The sequence below is a fragment of the Oxyura jamaicensis genome, chromosome 1 (genome assembly GCF_011077185.1).
Source record: "Oxyura jamaicensis isolate SHBP4307 breed ruddy duck chromosome 1, BPBGC_Ojam_1.0, whole genome shotgun sequence".
In the NCBI taxonomy this organism is placed as follows: Eukaryota; Metazoa; Chordata; class Aves; order Anseriformes; family Anatidae; genus Oxyura; species Oxyura jamaicensis.
The window spans coordinates 190,598,137-190,615,715 of NC_048893.1; the positions used below are offsets into that span (position 1 = coordinate 190,598,137).

Consider the following 17,579-nt stretch of genomic DNA (forward strand, 5'->3'; position numbering starts at 1 on the left):
TTTCTTTTCTTTTCTTTTCTTTTCTTTTCTTTCCTTTCCTTTCCTTTCCTTTCCTTTCCTTTCCTTTCCTTTTCTCTTTTTTTTTTTTCATTTTTCTTTTATTTTATTTTCTTTTTTTCCCTCTTTTCTTTATTCTTTCTCTCTCTGTCACTCTGAAAGAGCACAAACTATTGGATACAAATTAAATACAATTGCTGAACAATTCCTTCCTTCTCAAACACAAAATTAATATATACAATAATAGATTATATGTAGATTTGTGTCACCCACAGTCACTTCTGTCACCTGGATTAGTGCCACCATTGTTGCTGGCTTGGGATTTATATTCAATATTGAAGGAATCCTGTGGCTACAATTTGAAATACAATTCCAAAAGCATTGTGGAGTCATCTCTAGTTATATGGGATCAAATTCACCCTGTGTGAATTCTCTCTTATAAAAGCAGTGGTGTTAGGACAGGAATCATTATGAGCCATCTATTAGGAATATTATGATAAGGATGATTAAAGAATATGGAACCTCCCTTCTATGTGATTGAGCAGATTTAAGTGTTTCATTGTGCTTGATGACAAGCGAGTCTGATCATTCCCACACACCAACAGCCACATGTTTCTGGTGTTGCTCCCCATATTCAGTCTGTCCATCGTTTGCTGATTTGTTTCCTAATGTGCGTTGTCATTCTGGTTTTGTCCACAGAACTTGACAGCATCAGTCCCATTCTCCTCCACAGCAGGAGCTTTACCACGGCTCCTGCCATACAGCTCAAAGACCTGTGTACTAAATACTGTACATTTACATGTATATTTAATACATTTAATATATTTACATGTACATTTGCTAAGACCAGTAAGTGCAACTCTCAAGAGTGCCAGTAATTGCAACTCTCAAGAGTGCCTTTTAGTCTCAAATGCTTCAAGGTACCCTCAATCCTAACAGCGTGCAGCTATATAGAAAGACAGTGCTTACTTCTGCCATTTTACACAAATGCTGGATGCTCCTCAAATATTGTTAGAGTAGAGGTTTATATGTGCTCCTTTTGGCAGCAAACATAGCATTTAAAATGTTTGAAGCATGGAGTACAGCTGACAGTCCCTTCACAATGCCGCAGGTCCCTCTGAATCTGGAAGCTGCAGAAAATGTTTTTTTTCCCTATGAAAGCAAATTGGCCAGAACAGTGACTGGAGGAGGAAGGTCTCTGGCTCCTCCCAGCCCCCTTTCCCTCCCATCACCACTGCAGTTATTGCCACTACCAAGGGCTCACCAGCCAGCAAGGCCCCTGCTGCCCCTGGATGGCCGAAAATGCCAGAAGGGGATGGTGAATCAGAGTCTTGTCCAAAAACCCCAGGCTGTTGTGGTAGCCCCACCTGCCAGGCCCCATCTTCTTGCCTGTCCCCACCAGCACAGAGGACACAACATGTCCCTGAAGCTTCACCCACCCATCACATCCACAGCTGCTGCCTCCATGGCACCACCAGCAGCCACGGCCCTTGAGAAGGGCACCTTGCCTGAGGTGCTTTCATGCTCTGCAGACCCCTGGTGGGCATCAAGATTGTGTTAACCTCAGACTCTTTCTCCTAACCCCAGCCTTGTTCTGGTGGGAGGCTGCTTGTCAATGACACCCTCATCTGGCTCTGTTCCACTGCCATTTGGGATCCATTTGGGATATTCTCCCTGGCTGCTGCCTTGTATTAGCTGATGGGTTGAAGACTGTGCTGTGCCGACAAGACCGCTGTAACTGTCTCTTAATGAGTAAATCTGGACTGAGTTGATCATTACACACCCAAACAGCCACAGAGGAGTTGGGGAGCTGCCATCTCATGCTGAAATCTTGTCTTCATTTCGCCCTGGAGCCTTACAACTGGCTTGCAGGCCTCTGATCTCCACAGTGGTCATCACAGTTGGGTTTGCCTGGGTAGTAGTATTAGTAGCATTAGTAGTATAGTATTTAGTAGTATTAATAAAATATTGTGAATAGTATTAGTGAAATATTATTATATTAGTAAGCAGTAGTATTAGTACAATGTTACACCACAGGTAAATATCCCTTACAAATCCACGATTCATGGATGGGCCAATTCACACAGTGTTGAGCCTCAAGGAGCAAACTGGAATAAGAGGGAGAGGAAAGCAGCAAATTTATTTCCAAGAAGAAAAACACATTTGCTTTCTGTGAAATGTGAAAGTTTAATTTTAGCAGTGAAGAATTAATTTTTGAACCCCAGCTTCCCTGTATGACTTCATGTGACCTGTTGGACTTCAGCTTTTTGTTTAAAGTATACTTCACCAAATGGCAAAGGACTGTACTGAGGATATAAGGTTATTTTTGAGGGAGACCATTTAGGCTTGTATTGGAAACCATAATTTTAACCTGGTTTCCATATATTTTCATACTAAAATTTGATTTTAGAAAGAATATGGACTAATTTATTTAAAAAGCAGCAAAAATGGCAGGCAGACTGAAGAGTTTTAGGAGGAAATCTAAGGTATCCAGATGTTAATGTTTGTATCTAAACCAATCGTGTTGATTTAAGTGTAGTTAACTTGAAGAATAAAGCTATCTTTTTTTTTTTTTTTAATTATTTATTTTTAATTTCTATAAGATTAATAGAATGATCTGTAATATCAAATATCAGTCTGAAGAATAATTATCAAGTTATGGGAACAAAAGGGCTCGTTGGCTCTATTGAAGTGCTCAGAATCCAGTAGCTGCCCCTGGGTTTGCTGTCCTAATGCACATTCCTTCTGAGAATCACACTGTTGAGATACCTAAACAAAAACTATACTTTAATATTCTCAAAGGAGTCAAAGTAACCTAAGAAACAAGGCTACTGTCTTTGAGTTGAAGCCTGTAACCCTAAATCAAGTATCCTACTTGGAAATATTTTCCTAGAAACTTAAATGCAGGCACCTGGTTTTGAAAAATCTCACTGCGTAATTACGAGAGGAAGCTGACTCTCTGGCTTTGCTTTTGCCACCTAAACCGATTAATGGGAGAAGAAACCTGGTTAAGCTCGCATTCTGGGTTGCTGACTAGCAAGGGTTGGTTTTGATCCATGGCCTCTGGTATTTGGATTATTTGCTTTCCTTCTCTTAATCTCTGTGGGGAAACTTTCCCTCACTATTTAAATATTAAATCCTCACCATACTGGAATGTTGCAGCATACTGCATACAAACAGAGATGTGAGGGCTGAGTTTTTTCAGTGCAAACCCATTTTGAAGTCAAACTCAGAAGGCCTTTGTTCATTTGCTCTGAAGATATACGGATGTGTTCTGCTGGGTATTTAACGTATTTGAGCACCAAAGGCCCTATAAGTGCTGACACACATTGCAATCCTTCAGGCTTCTGGGATGCAGCTACAACTTTCCCCCTTCTGGCAGCAGGAACAGGACAGATGGCAACAGCAATCAGAAGGGGACACCGAGTTTCTGCAGTTTTGGTGTTTAAGTACAATTTATGTTAACAGGCTCCAGACTGAAGTCTAGACTTGAAGTCTTTCAAGTCCATCAGATCTTCTCTCCCAAAGATGTTGCAATGCCTAGCTAGAGGAGAAAGGTAGCATCCTTCCATTTTTCAAAGCATTGTTTTGAGAAAAATAATCTTTCCCTAAACTTCCTCTGTAAAAATTCTGCTGCTATTTGCTACATACGTAGCTAGTCTTAATTGTGGCTCACATCAGCCACCGGCAGGTAGCCCTAATCCCCTGATAAACTTTCCATTTCTGTGTTGGCACTTGTTTTCCTTTTGTCTCCATTTGACAGACTGGTTCCCTCCTAATCAATGGCAACACTAATTAAAGGTACTGGTGTGATGATCTTGGTATGATTGGGAATAACAAAGTTTTAAAAATACTTTTGCCAAATATCTTTTGATTGCTTCTTCTGGGAAGATGTATTCTATCCAGAGAAGTGTTTATGTCTTTCTGAGTCTGTGTTTCTGTGGTTGCACTGGTACAGCACTGAGCCCACTCCTGAAATACAACTCTTCTTAGCTCCCAAACACTCTAACAAAGGCTCACAATAACACTATGTAGCATTTAGGCAGCACTCTGATGGAAATACGAGTGATTAAGTCCCAAAGCCAACCCCACATCTTTTACTGTATAATGAAAGGAAAATCAGACATCTAATAGGAAATTATAAATTCAGAGGTTTAATAAATTGCTTTTATTATTTTTTTTTAATTGTTTCTTGCAGCTGGTCACCAGCTTAGATTTGTTGACTGATGCTGTGCATTGTATATGCCTTCTACAGCTTTTTGCAATATTTATCTACTTTGCACTGAAACAGCAGAAGAGAAAAAGAGAGGATGTTAAAAAGTTACTGCTCCTTAATAATTATCAAATCTCACAGATTTAGGTGTCATGCTAGTTAACTAACAAAAGGCCTTTGCTCTAGAACTGGTATAACAATGCAGACAGGTTTATCACCAAACATCACTAAAACAAATCTGTTGCCATGTTAATAGTTATGGTGAGTCAGGTGAACTTAAAATTGAAGGTCCAAAGTATGATCTGTCAGTTCAAGACTGTCAAAACCAAATTGCCCTCCAAAATAACCACTTACAAAGACAACTGCAAGTTCACTAAGCTCTGCAGAAAGACATTTAGTCATGTTCTTGGAATACATATACTCTTATGCAGAATATATTATTATTTGGCTCCATCTATGTATCTTAAAAACAGGAATGGAGTCCTCCTCTCCAGGCCTGTTGTCCCCACTTTGGTTGTTCTTAATTCTCCTTATATGGAGATTGTGTAATATGTATTAGCAAGGTAAAGCTTATGAGGAAAAACCAAAATCACATTTTGCTGTTGAGCTAGCTGAGTTCTTATGGTGTGATTCTAGGATAATTATTTTAGCCCAAAGCTGTCATTGACGTATAAAGATTTCCCCAATGTGCTTCAGTGAAAGTGCATCTACACACCCTTTGTTGTACTTGTCCTTCCCCAGGAATTTTTCTTTCTAATTTCCTGCCAATTTCAGCCTGGGTTCCTTCACATGAGGAGCTGAGGAAGAACTGGTCTTTAAGTGCAAGCATTGGAAAACGTTGTTGAGAAAAGCTGGAGAACAGGAACCTCCATCAAATTCAGGAAGAAGTGTAGGAGCAGTAGAAGTATGAAGGAGAAGCAGAAGAAGTATGATGCTGGGAGCACAGTCAGTTTCAGCACCATCAGATGTAACTACTGAATAAGGGCAACAGACAGTCTGCAATAATTTGCAATACAGCCACCAATATAAAGGAGAAAGGTGAAACTCTATGCATTATTTACTGATAATCAGATCACTTTTACAATGTTTCATTTATAAATGTAATAGAACCTATTAGCAAATCTTAAAAAAACACAGGAATTTAGGAGAATGGTTTACACATAATCTAATTAGTGATTTTTTTTTTTTTCTTTTCACTTTAATTACAGGTACAGGAAATTTACACTACCAATATAAATGCTAAAAATGTGAGGTATTTTCATTGTTTTAATATACAGTGTTTTACAATAAAGTGCATAATAAAATAGACTTAATTATCCTAAAAATGCTTAACAGTCAATTGTAATTCATTACTCAAGTTACTGCTTTCATCTTTATTTTGTGGCTAATTTTATAGTGTCAAATAATACACACATAAAAAGTACATAATGCTGCAATATATTGGAGCAGCTTTTTTAAGAGAATATCAGTATTTCCTGTGCACTTGCAATTGATTGCTAGCTGATGCATTCTGGTACTGCTGTGAGGTTACTGTAGTATTCACCAAAGGGGAGGATATACATTGCTGAATACTCTATAATAAAATGGAGAATAATGAGATGTATATGTGCAAAACCAGAAATGTAATTATGTATAACATTCAATAAACATCAACAATATCAGTGTGATCTCTTTTCCATTACATGTATATATATTAAGAATTTAACTTCAGTTATCTGCTCTTTTTCTGCAGCTGGGAACTTGCACAACAGTTGTTCACTCATCATCGAGAACAATTCCAAGCCAGTGCCTATCTGTATCTGTATCTACAGTTACACACTCCTGTTTAAATGATTAAGTATATAACCATATGGAAAGAAAGCTCTTAAATGGCAATCAGAGAACTTACAGAGACAAGTGTTTTTATTTTATTCATACAATAAAAATGACATAAATGAAGAATTAGTGGAAGAAATGTTTGTTCATTCATGATCAGCTAACCAAAAAGACTGACTACTGGACGACAGAAACGTGCATTGGTGGGGAGAGCAGCTATTTTTTATTTTATTTATTTTTTTTTAAGTAGGATGAGCTATGAAGAAATCCCCAGAGAAACCCACAGGCTCAAAAATGCTATAGTATAAGACAGACACAATAAATATAAAGTTATTGCTACGCTAATTGCTGAAAAATAACATATTTTTAAAGTTGTTGTCCATTAGGAATTAAATTCTGAAGATAGAAGGCAGAGGAAATGAAGCTGAGGTTCCAAGTCACACATATTAAGTCCCACAAGAACAGAGATAAAATGGTGCTTTACACAGTTCCACTTCAAAACTAGGCAATCATGTTGAATTTAGGGGCCTCAAAAATTTATTTATTTATCTATCTATTTATTTATTTATTTATTTATTTTTCCTTCTAGTTTCAAACTTAGTAAGTGACAAAAGCCTTCTGAATAAAAATCATTTTCTCTAATATTTTTGTTAGAGAGCTTATAAACTCTAGAGTTTATCCAGTCAAGTACATGAAGTATTTGAAGGTAAGTACATAAAGTATATGAAGTATACAGTCATCTGGCTATATTTTTTGCCTAAGTAGGTATACATTTAATGCTTCAAAATATACAAATATATGTTTCCTAACAAATATACATTAAAGGAGGAGACTGATATTTCAGAAATGTAAATACTAACTTCTGAATTACAAAATGATAATTTGAAATGTAAATTTTGCACAATGTGCACTTATTTCCCTATTCAGTTCTTTAAATGGCAGGTATTATGATTATTTTGTTTCAAATTGACAAGATCTAGAATACATGAACCAAAACATGAACACTTCCTGAAGAAAGGTAATAACTATCACATCTACAGGTCCAAGTAAGAATTCATTGTATTGCCAATTATTTTATGCACTACCACACATCATTCTCCCTCTCTCAAAATTATTATGAAATACAAATTATTTATGAGTTATATATAGTTCAAATGGACCCTGCTACACTATTATTCCTTAAAAGTTCTTGAAACTTCTTGGACTTTGCAGGTGTCTTCAGATTTCAAAAGGGAACTGAAGCCAGAGGATAAGACAGTTGGGTATAAACTCTCAAAGCCTGATTACAGTAATACCAAGTTCATTAATGTATTACCTTTTCATAAATAGAAAGCTGAAAGTCTGGCAAGACAGTTAAACAGATTGATGTAAATATTTTCAATTATATTTTTGCTATAAAATAAGCCACTTTGTAGGAAAGTAGGTCAGTTTGTAGGAAATAAAGTTGAATAGGAATAAAGCTGAACTTATTTAAGTTATATACTTACTAAAGGAGTGATTATCTGTAAAACACCCGAGGCAGATGGGTTTCTGGTAATGGCTTCTTGAACATCTAAAAATACAATCAGAGTGTATGATAAATATTATTTAAACCAAATACTAGAATAGAAATATGATTCACAATCAAATATTTAGCACAAAACTTCATGAAGATTGTGGAAATGTAGTTTATTGGAACTGTTCTTTTTTCCTCTACTAATATTTGTTGAAGTATGTGACACATCTGTATTTTAAAAAAATTCAGCTAGATACCTGGAAAAAAAATCTACCGTGTCTATAAAGAAATCTAAATCTATAGAAAAGTGTGTCAGGTGCTCAAGCTGGCAACAGAACTTCTAGACTTAGATTGGTTAGTGACTGTTATTCATTAAACAAACAAACAAACAAAACAAAAAATCCACCACACCCAAACCTACAAAGTTACACAGTTTCAGGAACTTAACTTGGTAACATGAAAACAAAGCTGAAAAAGGTGAATAAAGATAGTTTAAAATGCCATGTGCTTATGTGTTATGTAAGTACTTATAACACTTACTAACTTAGAGGTACATACTTCCATGTACTTACATATCATATGTCTACCTGTAAAATTTCACAGCTTCCTATGACCAATTTTATTTCCAAAATAATTAAGCAAGCTAAATTTAGAATACATACATACATATATTATTTTAATTTGCACACTCACTTCATTTGTAATCCATTGACTTATATACTTTAATATTCCTTATGTTCTTTCCTTAGTTTCCTCAGTTTTCTTTTTCACACTTTGCAAACTTCAGCCTTATTGCTTCCAATTCCTTTGCTGATTTTTTTTCAATTTCTCTGTTATTTATACAGCAATTTCTTTAGTATTTTCTTACATTTCTATTTTCCTAATATATATTTTATTGATCTGAGCACATCATACTAAAACTCCTCTCCTACAAAAGAAGGAATTCTTTACTTCTATTTGCCTTGAAGCAAGAGGAATGAGGTACAGTGTCAGGAAATTCTGAACCACAGCTAGATGGAAGCAGGAATTTTAAACTATAGTTGCAGGAAGTTTCTAAGAGGTTGAAAACTTCTTTTATCCTGATGTTGTAATTTACAGGAAACTGAAACCTTTTTTCCTCGAAGTCAAGCAATCCATCATTTGATGTGGAAACATATGGATAGTGTGTTGGAGTTTAACGCCATAAAATAAGCCCTGGTCTGGTATGGTTCCAGGCAACATGAACTATTGGGGTAAACTTTGGTAAACTGACCATGAATTAATGCAGTCCACTAGGAAAGTAAGTAGAACAGTGAAATAAAATCAATGGACTTCAAGAAAACAGACTCTCGTAAACTTGAATAGTTGGCAAGTAAAATTTCAGATGAAACAAATCCAAGCAGAAAGGAAAAAACAGCAGAGTTGGAAGTTCCATAAAGCGCAAAAATGACAAGCAGAAGTTATTCCAATGTATGGAAAGCCATGAAGAGACCACATGGACTAAGTCATAAGGCCCCCCATTGATTTCCAATACTGTATCATGGGATCATAGAATATCCCAAGCTGGAAGGGACATAAGGTCATAAGGATCATCAAGTCCAACTCAGGGCTCCACAGGAGACTACCTAAATTAAACCATATGTCCGGAAAGGATGGAACACACAAAATGCAGAAACTGTGAAACTACAGAGAATTTTTATCAAAGACAAGCATAATCATAGAATCGTAGAATTATTTTGGCTGGAAAAGAACCTTAAGATCATCAAGTCCAACCATCAACCTAACCATCAACCTAACACTACCAAGTTCATTACTAAACCATGTCCCTTAGCACCACATCCACATGTCTCTTAAACACCTCCAGGCACGGCAATTCCATCATGTAGGACAAAGCAAATACTAACCACAAGATACAATAACAAGAGACTAAAAAGTAAGTTAATTCTACATGTATGTTAGTTCTAAAAGGATGAGCAATGAAAGTGTTTAACCACTGGAGAGAAAAAATACCAAGAACAGACTTTTTCTCAACATTCCTCAACAAAATGTCAACTATGATCAGATATCTCATATTAAGAAACACGGGCACAAAGGTGGTAAGAAATCTGCCTGGCAAAGAAGAAGAACAGGTTGTAGAAAGTTTTGCAAGTGATATTCACATAAACATTCAGTTTTGGCTGCAGCAATCTCAGAATTGTGTTTGTGATCCTTAAAAGTTAATGGAGAAGAGGAACATTCTAAGAGACTAGAATAAAGAAAATAAAAACTCTTTCATTATAAAGGGTCAGTTTTGTAAAAATATAAAGTATATAGAATAAAAAGTAATTATTTGCAAAAAAATAATAAAAGTAGGATGGATAAGCATTGGAATAGATACCTAAGTGAGGCTTGTACATCTATGTTTGTTTGAAGAACAATTTTGAGAAATTTATTACAAGCAACAGCTACTGTTGAGCTGTTCCTGAAGGGCTGAACTACTTTTCTGAAGGTGTCTGAAGTTGAATGTTTTTTTGACAAAGGCAAAGTCACCATTATTTTAAATTAATTCTGTTGATTAAAAGAAGTTTTAATGACTTCGGTCTACTGTTTGCTACAGTTAGTAAAGAATAACAATAAGAAAATAAGAGGAAAAAAGATTTCTATCATTGGATCCATGTTTTTACTCTAAACTAATCCATGACAACAAAATATAAAATTACTTAATCCCTTGATGTAGGATCCTATTTATTATCAAACTTACTTTGTAGCCTTTGATTGAGACGATCAAGAGACTGGAAAATCTTCTCTTCTTCTACTGAAAGTGCACTCATGCCTAGACATGGAGCCCTGTTAAGCAGAAAGGGTTGTCTTGCTGGTTGCACACCTTCTATAGCTGCCAGGATTTCATCTTCTGCAGCTGGTGTACTTGCTAGTTTTTCTGCCATAAGAAACTGAGCAGTGCTTTCTGAAACTGATGAGATTACAGGGGTAAACTCAAGCGAGAAGACATTTGAATATACTGCTTGCTTTTGTCACTATGAGTCTGCGAAACATAAAATTCACATCAAAAGATCAAAAAGATGGTGGTCAAGAAGCATATGTTAGAAAATGCTATAATTTAGATCATTAACGTGTCTTACAATGGGGATGACGTGCCAGAGCAAGTTCTACTAGTCTTAAAAATATATAATAAACCAATGCCTGTCTATATCATACTGTTATGTATGATACATAGAGCTATCATACAGTTAGGAACAGAACAGAACAGGAACAGAATTAAACTTGGCCATATGTTCTTATGCATTTATAAAAACATCAATGTGACAACACATGATACTATATCTTACATTTCTGTGAAAAAAAATAGATCTAGTCAACAAACCAGAATCATTGATGCTAGAAGACACAAGTAACTTTATACAGTGCCTACATTAGGTCACTACTTCATGTATAACAAAGAATTGAAGTGAGATGTGTTACTATACCTTCATCAAACTTGTAGACGTTATTCATATTTTGTGCTGGACCATATGCAGATTGAATGGGACTCAGCTGGACAGCATGTAACGAATTCTATCAAAATATTTTAAAACTATTTTAAAACTCATTTAAAACTAAGTGTAATTTAAGGTAACTGTACTACTTTCTCAACATTTTTATTTATTATTTCATATTACTAAATGTTTCAAGTGCAAAAATATTAGTGCATACTAATACAGTAGATGTATTGAAGTTGACTATTATTTTCATTAGTAGTGACAGCAAGCTGACTTAGTACATTGATTCATAATTGTGACAGAGAACAAATCTTTGATATAACTGAAATTCTTTCAATTTTAAGGATAAATAAGTGCTTTTTTTTTTTTTTTTTTTTTTTTTTTATTGATATCAAATATTTACCTGTGTCTGATGAGTAGACTTCCTTTTAGATGCTACAGTTTGCCTTCTCTGTTCTGAAAAAGCTCTGTGTTTATGTTCACTGTTGTCAAAAATCTGTTTTTGTCTTGTAACAGGAACAACACCTTAAATGAGATGCATACAAAAATAAAATAACACATGTAAAAACATGATAAAGAAACAAAACTATTAATGGTGAATACATTTCTCTGTTGAAGTTTAAATGTCTATCTTATGGATGTTTGCATCGGATCTCTCTAGATTTATTTTCCTACAGTGAAGAGTGAAACAGGTGTTTCTAAGGCATATTTAGTTTAATCTTAGGAGAAGACTATAAAATCCAGATGTGGATTATAAGCGCCATATAGTATTTTCCCTCAGATAGAGAGGCCTAACTTAGACATTGTATGTTAAATTTATCTCAGTTTTGTCTGGTGTAACAATATGTTTTCATAATCAAACCATCAGGTTTCAGAATGAAAATAAAGTTCTAAATTAAATTTCCATGCATACAAGCTGAGGATGCAAATCACTGCTTTCACCTGCATTTCAGGATCTACATATCCAAGGAGACGTTAAATTCTCATTTGTAAATACAGTTACTTGATTTCTTCTTGGGAATATAATTTATTTATTTATTTATGCAATACCATTTAAATTTAATGTATAGTTTTTAAGTAGGAGTTCAGGACTAGGCCAAGGATTCTTTTAGTGATTTTAACAGAATTTTAGTTCTTTACTTGTTATTATAGTGATATTCAACAAAGCAGAATTCTTACTGTTTGCAGAGAAGGAAAACAATTCATTCATCCTAGAAGAAGGTTTGAAAATAGTCTTCTGGCTGCTCTCACTAGCAGTAATACAGGATACAGGAGCTTTAAAAGGTTCCAGTTTAGTTATATGTGAATTATTGTAATGTGACACATGATGCTGAATAGCACCTGAAAAAAAAAAAAAAGAGAAATGTGATTGTGCTATACTGAAATTTGAAAAGAATCAAAGAAGAAACCCTGTGTTGTATTAGTAATCACATAACCTTTCTCTGAAAAAATAAATTCCAAAGTCACTCTACTGATACCTCAACATTTAATTGAATCAGTTTGCAAGATTAGATCTATGACTAGCAAAGACTCCTTTGGGAAACTTAATACAAAATATAACAAGCAATAGTGTATTTAAGTGCATGAGATACTGAGATACGTCTGTTTAACTCTAAGCATATGAATTAGTCCTGTGTTTATCACACAATCACAGAATCATTTAGGCTGGAAAAGACCTTCCAGAACATCAAGTCCAACCACCAACCTGACCTACTGAATCCCATCACTAAACCCTGTCGTGTCCCTTACTGTGCCCACAAGGCACAATTTGTCTCAGGCTGAATGTTAAACACATTTTTAAAGCATTTTACTGGCTGAACACCAAAGAAGTTAAAATAATTCTAATATCCAGCAACAGAGGATAGCTTGTGTCATCCAGAAAATACACCATTTCTAACCTGGAACCTGCATTAAAGGAAGCCTGGAACCCCAGTTAAAGGACAGTCCTCATTTACGACAATTTTGTTTATTCAGCTCATTCTCACTTTCTGTAGCGCACATTTGGCCACACATTGCAGATCACAATTTCTCACAGACCTTACTGAACCCTGTGATAGTGCCACAGCAGATAATTTACTCAAGAACAACACAGTATTCAGTCTCTCTAGCAAGCCCTTCAGGACTAAGACCATGGTGATCTATATGCATTTGCAGGCAATAGAACAAATACTAGCCAGCCATTAAGACTTATCTAGAGTATTTAAAATAAAGAAGACTTTCAAAACACAAAATGTAAGCAGATACTGAGATAGGGCCGCCCACCCCAATTTTAAAAAGAGGTTTCTCAGCTCTTCCTCTAAAAGACCTGCAGCTCTGTGACACTGGGGCCTGTTCACTGATCTGATATGCAAATAATAGTATCAACAGGCAAGTACCTCTGCTGGAGGCCACGTATGGTAATGGCAGACTTCATTCATTTCCAATGTAAAATCAAACAGGCTAACATAAATCACACATATCTTAAGCTCATCTGTTTGCCTTTGAACTGGAATGGACAAGCAGAAAAAAAAAAAAATCTCATTTCTTCCACCTCCTTCGGGCCAAGAATATTCATCTAGCTTTGCTCCCATCATTAAAACTATGAATTTAGTGTAGATAAAATGAGAAACAGTTTTTTTTTTCAAGTTACGGGAATGTCTTATTTTGCTAGGAAATCTCTCTGATCTGCATGGCTGATCACAGCTCAGTCAGCAGGTTGGAGTGCTGCATATACCAGCAGCAGGGACTGGTTTCAGGAGCTCCGCTTCCAGCTGCAGCCCTCAAGAGAAGGCAAAGCAGCATATAATACAGAAACTATGAGCAGAAGGATGCCATCACTGCCTGAAAGTACAGCATGTAGCTGGGTTGCAGAGGAGAAATGAGCTAAAGCAAAAAGAATGAAACATTTTGAAATGTAAACCCCAAGACATTAAAGTTTGTTCTCCCAAAATTTCTTACACATCTTTTCTCTTACCTTACCAAACACCCTCTGCATCGTATTGCTCCTGAAGTTATTTTCTAATAAATTGCAAGAGTTTTCTGAAAAATCCCTGAAATTTCTTAAAATTTAAAATTTGTATCTTAAAGTTATTTATAAATCAGACATTTTGAAGAACAGCAAATGTGTCTACTAGAAGCTTTTTTTGTTGTTTTTGAATGTTAATTGTATTAATGAGGCTAAGACTTAATAACTTTAGGCATTTGCAGTGTCAGCATCTTAAAAACATGGTAGATCTACATTTCTTTCACTTTCAGGTGGCAGTGACTTGGATAACAAGCTATGACTCCCAGTTACCTTGTAAAAATTGCTCATATAAACCTACTTCCTCTTATATCATTATTTAGACCACCTGTCACATCTGCTCATTAGTCAGGTATGTAATCTCAGGGAAAGCACTTCCTTTTCATTTAATATTGTAGACAGCTTATAAAAATGGGGATCCACATTTGAGAGGCCTCTGGGCACCACTAGAATAGAAATGATAATTACAAATGCTGAAAACTTGTCAAAACCAAGTATTGTGTGAGTGGATGAAAGGCTGAAGGGTTAAACTGAAAACAAATTTGTGATGTAATTTAAAAGTATGTTTTTACGGTCCCCCACCCCAAAAGCCCAGACACATGACTCTAAACGAGCAGCAGAGTCCTTTGGAGCTAGGGCAGTACACACTCCTTTCCATGTACTTCTTGTTTTATCAGCACTTGGGATATGATCAAGATGTAATCCATTTTCTGCATTAACAGATCTCCTTTCAGTGCAGGTTACTGAACGGTCTTGACAGGCACTTGTCTGACCACCAATTACAGAACAAGTATTTTTTTGCCAAAGGTTCGTATCTGGACGTGCTGCAGCAAGGTGTGGCCAAGTCAGAACTACAGGTAATGCTCTCTTTTAGTGCTCTAGTTCTCCTAGGTAAAGCTTGATCTGCTAACAAAACATGCCTTTCATCGAAATAATTACCATTTGTAGTGGCAGACTGAAGTTTGGAGGAAGGCCGTGGCTGAAACCCCAGTCTGACCATGGTTTTGCCACTTGTGTTTCCCAGAGTAGGTGCAGATGGTGGGTGAGGTACCAACGCTCTGTCTCGAGCTACTGGAATTGTGTCGGCTTCAGCAGCCCACTGAGGTTGGACCAGAGTGCCTCTTCTGTTCTTTGACATAAAACCCAACTGGGCTCCTACGGGTCTTGGTCTTCTGGCTATTTTTGGCTTATTTTTGTGTTGATTACCTTCGTAAATTTTAGATTTATTACATACTGGGGGCTTTCTTTCTTCATCTTTTGATACCATCCAAGCTTTTTTAGCAAAAGAGGATCCAGTAGACGTAAACACATTCAGAGACATGCATTCTTTATTTGATGTTCCAGAATTAATATTTGATTTTGGTATATGAGAATTTTCCTGGTGATTTCTTGTGAAAGTGGTGTTTGAAGGGTGAACAACCATACTTAAATTAGTCCAAGAAGCATCACTTGCAGTTTGAAGACGTTGCAGCTGTGCAGAAGATATTTCACTTGTATTTTTCTCACAGCGTTTTTCATTATTTTCCATTATTATCTTGTTAATCTGATCACACCATCTTAGTTTCCTATTGTTTTTTTCATTTTCTCCACTTTTCTTTTTCATTTTTGCTAGTTCCAAACTGTCTCTGATAGAAGACACAGGTCGAGTTCCAAAACTGATCCCATGGTTCTTAACCACAGCTTTGAAATGTCTGGGTTCACATTTAGATTCCTTCTTTAAGATACTTCTGAATAGTTTTGCTCTTTTCCCGTTGTAAATATTGTTTTTCAGGGTTTTGTGCTCTGCAAGAATGCCAAAACTGAACTCTGTATCAGACACCAGTGACATAGTTTCAACCACATTTGCCTTTTCTTCCTCCTTGTTATTCTGTTGCTTAACATTGCACAGAACTGAGGCATCCTGAAATAGAGATGATCCTTGGTCAACATCATCAACACGTCTAATGTTTTCTTCTTTTGTTTCAATCACTTTTCCCAATGTATTTTTTAGAAAATCTTTACTAATGTTTTTGTCCTTTGGCAATGTATCAGCTGTGCTGGGAACACCAGTGGAACACCTCTGATTAGGAAATAAGATTCCAGATGTTGCAATAGGTTCACTGAAGGTTTGCACACATTTACTTCTATTTTGTGGGGTCAATTTAAAGCTCTGCTCTTGCATCAGATCCTGAATTCTTTCTCCTGGAATAGAATCAGGGCTGGCCCAGGCTTTGCTAGGACTGAAAACAGGATGACCAGTGGCCAATGTGCTGGCCATTCCAGAAGATGGATTCTTTCTTTCTTCTTTTATATTTTGCAGAAAAGTAAATTCTTTATTTACAGAGCTTTCTTGATTACCAGAAGTAGAGAACTCTGCAGCTTTTTTTTCAGATGATTCATCTTCTGAACTGTTTACATGTTCAGCAACAGTTAGAACGTTATGTTTATCTAAAAGATCATGAACAGGTAAGTTGTTGTGGCTGTTTTGGGAATCTAAATTTCTCTGACAATTATTTAGATGCATGTTTTTAGAAGTATTTTCAATTGTACAAATCAAATCATTGCTCCTGGTCTGTGCACAGTCACACTGCGTAACCAAAGGAGATTCACTTGGTGGGCTGCAATTTTCATTTTGTTCCCCAGCCTCAAGACTGTCAAGACTTGATAAACTTTCTGAATCGTCTGTTTTCTCAACTTGTTGATGAAAATTCTGAAATACAGACATAAAACCAGACTGTTATCAGTTTTTTTTTTTTTTTCTTTTTTTTTTTTTTTCTTCACTGATACTAGTTTTTCATTTTAACACTACAGCTTAGGCTAAAATACAATCAATATTGGGCCCCATGTTTTTGTGACTTAGGGTCATAGCATTATTAATGTTTTCATCAAGTCAAAATTTACCTGTGTTTAATTGCAAAAGAAAATGATCTGCTTTCAGGATCAAATTCAGATGAAAGAACTGCATACTTCAACAAGTCTAACTGTAAAACTTATAATTCTACAATATCAAAACCAAAGGACCAAGATTGGGGGAATCTAAGCAACACTATTGTTTCTGGATTACCCTATGACACATGATGATTCTTATACTCTAACATGCAGTGGAGTTTACAAAACAAAAGGAATCCATGAAAATGCAGAATTTATACTAAAACTTCTCCAAACTGACATTATTCCATAATACTAGTCTGAACATGTTTGTTTGTTTTTTCATACAAAGTGCCACAAGTAAGGAGGATTTAAATACCGTCATGGCAAACACAACAGCTGTCATAATCACACTCCTTAACTCCCTCTCCTCATCTTTCACGAAGTGGAAAATATCATTCACTCTATCCAGATTTATCAAGTCTAAGGGTATAGGGGCTTCCATGCCCTCCCCCAACCCCATCGTAATGCAGCAATGAATAAGAGCAACAGGCACCATTCAAATTGCCAGTGGGGTGACTTTATATGCTATGCAGGCATTTTCTTCACTAATACTTCTCCATCTAGACACTGAGATGCCTGACATGGTTGAAAATACATATTTTCTTAAGTACAGGATTTGAAAATGCACATAAATGTCAAGAAAAACATGCCTATTATCTACTTTCACATTCCTGTATTCTTCTTTCTCCGTGC

General features: G+C 35.9%; 1 protein-coding gene across 8 annotated transcripts in view; it reads right to left on the reverse strand.

The window, feature by feature from the left end:
• Positions 1 to 2,432: 2,432 nt before the first annotated feature.
• Positions 2,433 to 17,579, reverse strand: part of CEP126 (centrosomal protein 126) — a 39,887-nt gene continuing 24,740 nt past the window's right edge. The window contains exons 6-11 of one of the 8 annotated variants that reach the window (XM_035328075.1): positions 14,916 to 16,665; positions 11,379 to 11,500; positions 10,964 to 11,051; positions 10,240 to 10,449; positions 7,513 to 7,577; positions 2,433 to 5,783 (exon numbers count right to left, since the gene is read on the reverse strand). In XM_035328075.1, the coding sequence (XP_035183966.1) occupies positions 5,676 to 5,783; positions 7,513 to 7,577; positions 10,240 to 10,449; positions 10,964 to 11,051; positions 11,379 to 11,500; positions 14,916 to 16,665 (2,343 nt within the window). In that variant the 3' untranslated portion in view covers positions 2,433 to 5,675. Of the gene's footprint in view, positions 5,784 to 7,508; positions 7,578 to 8,334; positions 9,125 to 10,239; positions 10,450 to 10,963; positions 11,071 to 11,378; positions 11,501 to 14,915; positions 16,666 to 17,579 lie in introns of those variants that run through there. The other 7 variants (XM_035328085.1, XM_035328094.1, XM_035328109.1 and 4 more) reach the window with 7 other exon arrangements.